Consider the following 8,830-nt stretch of genomic DNA (forward strand, 5'->3'; position numbering starts at 1 on the left):
CCCCAGCAGAGGGCGAGGGGAAGGCGCGAACAGGATGAGGAGAAAGCGAGCCTTTTGTTTTTCTGCTTCTCGGAGTGTGTTACTGACAAGCGGAGGAATTTAAGGGAGCTGGGAAGGGCGAGGAGGGGTCCTGGATCCGGTTCCTGCAGTCCCACGCTTTAGAACGAGATTCCTGTGTCTTTTCCTCCACACCCTCCGACGTGCCCTTCTGCAGCCCTCTCTCCCCATTTTTTAGCGGCTGTCTTGGCAGTGTTCCCCGGGATCTCACAGCTGTGCTTGGGTTGATCAGTACGTGCTCACTGTGTGAGCATGCACAGTGCAGGCCCTGGGTCCTCTGTAAGGCTGGGGGAGAGCGTGCAGAGCACCCCAAACGAGGGTCCTTTTTAGGGCTGGAGTCGTGTCTTCTTTTGACTACTAATCCAGGGCTAAGCCCTTAAAGTGGTTGGAGCGGGTGGAAATTCGGTGTGGGCACTGTTTAATTGCTGGTAACCTATGGATGGAAGGAGCTGTGCTTCCTATATGGCCCCAGTTTATAAATAAATGAACACCCATTAACGTAAAATTAAATTACAGTGAAATTTCCCATACAGTTTTGTTTAGAAGGCAGAAATAAGTGGGTTGGCTGTGTAATTCTGCCGCAGATGCTGGAGCGTGTAGCCACACAGTGATAATAATAATAGTAATTTGCTTTTTGCTGGTGTCCCCGTCCCCCAGATCTCAAGGCAGATATTACCACCTTGCTTTCGAAAAGGCTCATTGAGGTTAAAGGGCTGGCTAGAAGTTACCCAGCAAGGGGTTGAGTGCAGAGGCCTTAAAACGCTTTGGTCCATTAGACCTCAAGTCAGTAAACAGAAAATGGACCAGTATGCAGGAGACCTGAGTTCCAGTGCTGTTCTGCCACTGGCTCAGCATGTGGGCAAAAAATGCTATTTCTCTGGCCTCACTTTCCTCATGTAGAACAGAAGAGCCCATGCAAATCTTATTCCATGGGTCTCAATATTTGATCATAGGCACACGCTTTGCTAATATATGCACCATTTATGGCCAAACCCTCTCTGAGCGTTATTTCCCCCTTTATGGCACGACCAGAATCTGACCTTTGTAAATTAAAATAGTAAATAAAAGAGTAATTTCTGTATATTTCATGATTTATTTGCTGGAGGGGGATTTGTTTGGGAGAGGGTGTTTTCCTTCCAAATCCAGTGGATGAGCCGCGCACATTTCTGGGGCCTCTCTGGGTGGGGGGATCCAAGTTCTGTCCACCTTCTCCCCTGAGTGGCCTGTCACTGGGCTGCTGGAGAAAAGCAAAGGAGGTTTGCAGCTCAGAAGGGTCAGCAGATCCGTTTATGAAACTACCTTGCAGACTTGCAGGTCTGAGGAAGGAGGGGAGGTCTGGCCAGGCCTGCCTCCAGCTTTCTGTGTTGCCTAGGGCTAGGAATTTAACCTCCCTGCCCCCAAACAACACTTCCTCCCCCCTCTCCTCTCCTCCTGGGGACTAGGAGAAGAAATTAGTAGCTGTTTGTCAGATAAGACCTAGCTTTGTACCAGTGACTCAGGCTGACCTTGACTCAGGCAATGCCAAATGGGGCTGAGGACTTCCTTGGCAGAATGAAGGGTGGGGTGGGGTGCCTTGGGGTGGAAATTGCAGGCTTTTGTGGCTACTCTGCCCCAGGGTTTCCTTCAAAGTCACCATCAGCCCCGGGGGCGCCTGGGGAGGGAAGGAATGGATCTCTGCAGGAGGAGGCTTGGGGTCTTTGTCACTTGTAATGCCCTGCCAGGCAGACATTTGGGGAAGGGGTCTGGGGCCTGGAGATGCCGTTGGCTGGGGAATGAGGCTCCCCACCTGCGACCGCTGTCTGAGCCCCGCCTCCACGTACACCACCGCCCCTTTCCCGCGCCGCCCCCCCAACCCCCGGTGATTAGACTCCGCTCGGAGATGGGGTGGGGTGGGGTGGGGGTGCTTGCAGAAGACAGCTTCTGGTTCTCAAGGGCAAAGCAGAAAACAAATGACAGACAGCCCCTCGAAATCTTACTGGGCTGCGCTGCAGGAGGTGAACCCGGAGGTGCCCTCCCACCCCCGTACCACCATACCGTTCCGGGAGGGTGGCAGCACCTCGCGCAGCAGCCCTTCCAGGGTGGCCTGGTACTTTTCCAGCTGCCTGGAGTTCATCCTCATTCCAATTTCCACAGGAGCAGTCAGCTGTGAAATAAGGCAGCGTTAACAAGAAGGGAGAGCAAGCCGTTAATCCCTGCGTGCCTACAGGTGGCGGGCTGGACTGCGAGGACCACCGCCCCCCACTCCTCTCCATCCTGGGGCGGGGGATGGAAGGGGTCTGCTGGGAATTCTGGCCCCTCCCCTCAATCTCACCTGGGGCCAGAGCCTGAAACCTGCCAGGAGGGAGGAGGGTCACCTCCCCTCCCCTGGTGGGGAGTCTGAGGAAGCAAATGCCCTTCCCCTTCCCCTGAATTATAGCTAACACGTGGGAGTCTTACTAGGTGCCAGGTGTCCTTTTAAGTCCTGTTAAGCCCCTCAATAATCCTATGAGGTAGAGACTATTAGAGCTCCCATTTCGCAGATGAGGAAACTGAGAACAAACAGCAGTTGAGTCACTTGCTCAAGGTCACACAAGGTTCCAAGTAGCTGAGGGAGAAGGGCACCCAGGGGGCCTGGCTCCAGGGTCCATGGAGGGACCCACAGGCTACCTTTGGGTGGAGGAGCTGTCTGGAGGCTATCCACCCGGGGGGGTGCAGAGCCAGGGGGAGCCAGCTGATCTCACCAGCAGCCCCAGAGCTTCCCGGTTCTGTGGTCTTGCTGCACAAGCCAGCGGGCAGACTCGGAGACCCCCTGACCCTGGAGAGCCGTGGTGGAGGAGTCCCAGGCCCACTCCCCCTCCTCCTACCCAGTTCACTGGGGGCGGGAAATGGGTTCAGGAGGCCTGAGGACAGCCTTAGGGGCGGCTCTGTGGACTCAGGCTGCCTGGCCCCTTGCTATGGGAACCGTCTTTTCTTACTTTAAAACGAAGAGGCTGGACTGGATGACCCAGAATGGATCTCATGGCTCTGGGGGAAGGAGAGGGGCAAGAGGTACCCATCCCAGCTTGGAACCCTCAGCAGCCTCCTAGGCATCTTGCCGGGCCTCCCAGGCCCTGCTGGCCTCTTTGCCCCCCACCGCCCCCCCCCCCACCACCTCAGACCCTCCTGGGCCTCTAGGGCCTCAGAGCGGGGCCTCTGCACTGGCTCTTCTTTCTTCTGGGATGTTCTTGCTCTAGCTGTTTGCATGGGTGGCCCCTTCTTACCCTCCAAGTTTCAAATCAAATGCCACCTCCTCTCCCTGGGGAGAGAATGGGGGAGAGGCCTTCCTTCCCCTCCCCCGCCAGCCCCACTGTCTATCCTGCCTCCTTATTTGGTGCCTGAAACGATTTCTTGTCTCATCCTTCGTGTCTGTCTCTCCCTCCTAGGATGGAGCTCGTCACCTGAGTGTCTAGTTCGCAGCACATTCTGTGATGCCTGGGGGACCATCCCCCCGTTGGGTTTCTCTGCACTCCCCCCCACCTTCCCGATCCCGTGCCCCACTCCCCCACCCGGGTCTTCTGCTCACCTTGATAACTTCCTGTTTTTCTTCCCAGGGCTCCGTGGGGTCCACAGGGCCCACCTCCTCTGACCTCTGCTGTACACTCAGGGATTTCTTTTGCCCCTTGTACCTCTCCTTTTCCTAGGGGCCGGGCACAAAATCGTGTAAAACTCACCTTCTCTCAGCCACTCGTGGCCCTTTGGGGTTTCTATTCGGAGTGCTAAGGGGCTGACCCCCCCCAACCCCCAACAGGCCAAAAGAACCCCCTTTCCCAGGCGCCTCTCTCCCAGGGCATCTCAGACAACTTCACATCGTCCTCGGATTTGCCCACCACCAAGTCAACCCAAAGAGGAATCCTTCCTTTGTAGTTCAAGCATCACACCCAGGTTGTTACTGTTAATTAAGTTAAGATGCTAAAAATAATGGCTGCCCTTCCTGCATATTAAGTATGAAAATGTGTTTTTCATTGCAAAGAGCCTATAAAGAAAAGACGGCAAGACGGCCCAGCCTGTGAGGGCGCCATGGGGTGGCCCAGAAACTGGAGTCCCTGGGAGGTGATTTATAAGAGGCAAGACAAGGAGATGAATTATGGAGAAAGGAGGCTGCAGCTTCTTCATAAAAATCCCGGTGCCTGGCAATTACGAGGAGGAAACCACAGAGCAGGTAAATGCCAAGCACCCTCTCGCTGCCATTTTGCCAGTTCGTGTAGCACCAAGTTTGGCTCTTTCTGTCCAGCCTCTCATCTTGCCGGGCATCCTGCTTGCCAGGCCCCCGGGCACCGGGCACCAAGGTCAGACCCGCCCGTTTCTTTGGTTTCTCTGAGGACGTTCTGGGGGTTCGGCTCCGGGCCTGCCCGGAGCAGCGGTGACGCTGGGACGGTCGGTTGTCGTTTCCGCGGTGGTAGGTGGGAGGAGGTGGGTCTAGGGGATCTGCTGCATCTCCTCGCAGCCCATTGTGTCTTCTCCTCCCCTGAAGGGGAGCTGGGTCCAGCCTGGCCCCTGTAAAGGACACTGTTCTCTGTGTCCACGGCAACCTGCCCTGGACAGAGTGTGTTGATGCAGAGGCTGCACCTCAGGGCCGTTGACCCCTCAGAGCACTGACTTGTGTATGGGTCCCTGTTGGAGCCTCAGTCTCAGACACACAGGACACAAAAGACCCATTCCTTCATCTCACTGAAAAAGAACCTGGGAGGGTGGGCGGGTGGGGACTTCTCTGGTGGTCCAGGGGTTAAACCTCGCCTTCCAATGCAGGGGCTGCAGGTTCGATTGACCCCTGGTCAGGAAGCTAAGATCCCACATGGCTTGTGGCCCCAAACCAAAACATAAAACAGGGTGTTGTGACAAATTCAATAAAGACTTTAAAAATGGTCCACATTAAAAATATGAACAGAAACAGGGAATTTTCTCTGGGGGTCCAGTGGTTAGGACTCTGCCCTGTCGTTGCTGAGGGCCTGGGTTCAATCCCTGGTCAGGGAACTAAGAGCCCACGAGCTGTGCTGTGCAGCTAAGTCGCTTCAGTCGTGCCCGACTCTGTGCGACCCCATAGCCCACCAGGCTCCCCTGTCCCTGGGATTCTCCAGGCAAGAACACCGGAGTGGGTTGCCATTTCCTTTTCCAACACCAAGCTGTGCAGCACGGCCAAAAAAAAAAGAAAAGAGATGGAGAGACGAAGGTGGAAAGGTACTCAGAACTCCATGACATCTAAGGTAAAAGGCCCAGGGAGGCGGGTCCAGCAGGCCAGTTTTCCACAGGCCCCACCACCTAGGTTCCACTAAGCCTGCCCTGTTGTCTTCTGGGTTCTAAGGAGAAGGAGGCCTTGGCCGCCACTCCCTGGAAAGGCACCTGTGAACGTTTGTGCCCACCTGTCCCTGCATCCTTCTCTCTCGGGGCCCCCAGGGCAGGTTCCCCTCTTCTCCACCAGCCCACCGTGTTTCTGCTCCTCTGAACTCAGCGCCTACACTCAGCATCACTTCCGGACAGTTAATCACGTCCTGTCTTGTGACATCTCCCCGCTTTGGTTTCTATCATGAGTGAATTTGTCATGTTGGTGCCTTGGCTCCCGAGTCAGCTCCTTGAGGATGGGAGGTTCTGAGATTTCCTTGTGTGTCTGACCTCTCACCCGGGGTGGCCCTCTGTGCTGCAGAGATGCTCTGCAAAAATTTATTGGCTTGTTAATTGGAAACTTCCCCCGGAAGGATGGGCAGGGGTAGGAGAAGATGTCACCTGGGAGCCACTGACACCTTTGTGGTATTGGTGAAGGAGCGAAGGTGGCTGGGCGGATGGCTGGAGCCTGGGGTTATCTGGAGTCCTTCAGGCTCACCTCAGTGTCTCTGGCATATCTGATTAAATGTCGGTTTACTGAAGGGATGCTTGTCGTTGAGCAGGCTTGTGGGTCACCTTGGCCACACTGGGGAGGCGGGCAGCCTGGGAATATCTTACCTGCATCCTCTGGACTTCGCCGTAGGTGAAGATGGGAACAAAGGCTTCCGTCTGGGAGGCCAGCATGGCGGCTGCGTGCACTGCCAGCAGGACGGCCGTGGCCTTGCGGGACAGCATTCTGGAGCTGGACAACGACAGGGAGCCCCTGTCACCCAGTGTGGGGCTCAGGGACAAACCACTGCATTGGAGGCAGGCGCCCTCAGCTCTGGTCCACGCCCCACCTGGGGATGTGTGATCTTGGGCAAGCTGCTTGCCCTCTCTGGATTTGGGCCTGGTGTGGGGCTGTACCAGAGGAGCTCAGAGCCCCTTCTCTGCCCCAAGCCCCTGAGAGAGGCGGCCCTGCCCCTTGCCCACACCGGAAAAGTATCATGCCACTTGTTGGCCCTTCCCTTTGTTACTGGAGAGGTCTTCTGGCGTCAGCTGAGCTAATGAAGCAGGAGCACCCCCATATTACAGATATGCAATAAACTCTTAGATTATCATCAGAAGCAAGCCCCAAGATCCAGAGATCCCTGCCTGCTCCCTGAGCCAATTAGCAGGATAAGAGGGATGGATCCAGGCCCATCCAGTCCTGCCTGGTGGTACCAGGCCAAGACCCCAGGTCTAGAGAGGAAGGGGTTGAGACCCTCTGCCCAGGTGCAGCAGAGCCGGATGGAAAACTTCAGCTTGGAGCAGCACAGAAGAGCAGGGCAGGATCCCTGCCCCTCCGGGCCGGCACTGGCTCTCACGAGCGCCTCCCAGCTCCAGCAAGTCTAGCTGCCTGCTGGCCGCCATCCAGAAACAACCTCCTTCCTGTAACCCCCCGCCCCCTCCATACCCAGTGCCACCAGTGCTGGCAAGGTGCCAGCATAAGAGCGTGCGGCCGTCCACATCCCATAAGTGGGTGTGTCGGGAATGCCTGGCGGGACCTAGACCGCCAGGGAACAGGTGGGCGTGGGGACCACCGGAGTGCAGAGCTGAGAAAGGGGCGGGGTCAGATAGGGACTGGGGCCAGGGGTGTGGCCTGCGGGGCGCCCACCTGGCTGATTCCTCACATTTGCACAGCGGGTCCCATTCCAAGCCGTCTCCCACACACTCCTCACACCCGCCTGGGAGCAGGTGTGATCCGGGGAAGTGGGGAGACCTGCGGAGGTGAAGGGACCCATCTGAAGGTAGTAGGGGCTAGAGGCCGGCCCTTCTGAGGCCTGGTGCACTGGGCCTCTGCCCACAGAAGAGGGAGATGGGCACCGCAGGGGGCAGAACCCCCGAGCGGGCAGGGGAGGCCGGGGGCGGCCTCTGCTGCAGCAGGGGTGGGGGATTACAGGATTCAGATAAGGAGCTTCTGGGAGTCAGCTCTGGGTTCCCACAGCCCTTGGGCAGGGGATTCCGTTGGGAGGAGAGGGTCCTACCCCAGACTGGCCCCCGAGCTTCCCTTTGAGTCCGACTTCGACCCTCCCTTTGGAGAGAATCTTCCAAGGCTGCGGACTTGCTCCTTGCCTCGCCACCAGGACCCGTCTCCTCGGTCATCTGAAGGCCTCCTTGCCTTCTTGCCCTCTTGCTGCCCGACCCTACGTGGTCTCCCCGTGTTGCTGAACTCCAAGAGTAAGAACAGGAGGGCTCAGCCAGCCAACACCTGCCATTCTAGGAGGGTGGGAAGGACCAGCCACAAGCTGAAGACCGCCTCTCAGAAGCCGAGGCCCCACCTCTGTTAAGGGGACAGGGCGCGGGTGAGGAGGGGGGCTTCGAGTTGCAGACCCCCTCCCCTTGCTGCAGTCTCTGGGCCCCGCCCCCTCGCGGAGGAGCCCACTGTATCACACGGCTCATGCTTCATTTCCTTCGTGGAGAGGCTACAGATCCCTTTCCATTCCGATGTTCACATTTAATTCACCCATAAGAATCAATAAAAACGTTAAATAGAAGGCGAACATCCAATTGCTGCTCACTTTCGTGATCCAACTGGCAGCCGGCATGTCAACTACGTTCGTTTGTGCGTTCTGGGCGCTCAGGGTGGGAGCGAGAGCTTTTTGACTGTTGGATGAGCTGCTGACTTTGCCTTTTACCATCCTTGTGGCTGGGGCTCAAGCGCTTTGGTCAAGGGGGCGGCGGCCTCTTCTTCCTGCTGGTCTTGTCTAGCCTCTCTCTCTCTCTCTCTCTCTCTCTCTCTCTCTCTCTCTCTCTCTCTCTCTCTCTCTCTCTCTCTCGCCGCCCCCCCCACCCCCCCACCCCCGGCTCTTTTGTTAACTTCCCGGAGCCCAGGCCCCACGCCCTGGACGGCCCTGGGTACTGCCAGGCCCTGGGTTGGGTTCCCGGCCTGCAGTTGATGACCAGGTCTCCGGGCAGCTTCTCTTTTGCCAGGATTCGTACCCCACGCTCAGTCTCCAGCCCTGAGCGCTGTGTGCGGCTTTATCCCGCGCTCTGGAAACCAGTTTGGGGCGCTCGGTCTAAAGCCCAGGAAGGTGCTGAAAGGTGACAGAGCACCGCAGGAACAGTGGGCTCACCCAGAGAGCTCTGGGCTCAGCGGGCTCACTCACACACCATCTCTGGGCTCAGGCTGACCACCCCCACCCACTTCTCGGGCTACTCACAGTGCACTTGCGGTCTGAGTGGGCGGGGTGCAGCTCTCTCCACTTGTCTTCTGGGGTCCGGCTGGTCCGACGGGCCCTTATATACCTCCTGCCCTCCCTTTCGAGTCCATTAACCTTTGGCCAGACCTTTGGGTGCCCTGAGTGAGGAGTCTGGATTCCTGGGGCTCGTAGAAACAGCGGGCAGGGCTTGGGCATGTAGGCCTTTCCCGGAAGGCCTTTTCCTCCGGGGGCAGTCAGGGTGCGGTGCAGGCCAGCCC

The 8,830-nt window shown here is 57.3% G+C and overlaps 1 protein-coding gene across 2 annotated transcripts; it reads right to left on the reverse strand.

Moving 5' to 3' along the window:
- Positions 1-1,130: 1,130 nt before the first annotated feature.
- MLN (motilin) lies at positions 1,131-8,624 on the reverse strand. 2 transcript variants are annotated; one of them, NM_173938.3, is made up of 6 exons: positions 8,581-8,624; positions 6,224-6,230; positions 6,010-6,133; positions 3,599-3,712; positions 2,092-2,200; positions 1,138-1,291 (listed from the first exon to the last, which is right to left on the reverse strand). In NM_173938.3, the coding sequence occupies exons 3-6, from the start codon at positions 6,124-6,126 to the stop codon at positions 1,284-1,286; spliced, it is 348 nt and encodes a 115-aa protein (NP_776363.2). In that variant the 5' UTR covers positions 6,127-6,133; positions 6,224-6,230; positions 8,581-8,624; the 3' UTR covers positions 1,138-1,283. The 2 variants fall into 2 exon arrangements, with proteins under 2 accessions (XP_010816322.1, NP_776363.2); XM_010818020.4 differs by lacking the exon at positions 6,224-6,230 and having other exon boundaries at positions 1,131-1,294; positions 8,574-8,624.
- Between the last annotated feature and the right edge of the window lie 206 nt (positions 8,625-8,830).

Source organism: Bos taurus, chromosome 23, assembly GCF_002263795.3.
Source record: "Bos taurus isolate L1 Dominette 01449 registration number 42190680 breed Hereford chromosome 23, ARS-UCD2.0, whole genome shotgun sequence".
Taxonomy (NCBI): Eukaryota; Metazoa; Chordata; class Mammalia; order Artiodactyla; family Bovidae; genus Bos; species Bos taurus.

Bases quoted from the DNA above. Each gene is read 5' to 3' on its own strand.
- MLN (XM_010818020.4), bottom strand. From the start codon at position 6,126: ATGCTGTCCCGCAAGGCCACGGCCGTCCTGCTGGCAGTGCACGCAGCC. The intron at 3,713-6,009 runs GTAAGATATTCC...CCCGGCCCCTAG, and splicing joins GCGAAGTCCAGAGGATGCAG to GAAAAGGAGAGGTACAAGGG. The intron at 2,201-3,598 runs GTGAGCAGAAGA...CTTATTTCACAG, and splicing joins AAAAACAGGAAGTTATCAAG to CTGACTGCTCCTGTGGAAAT.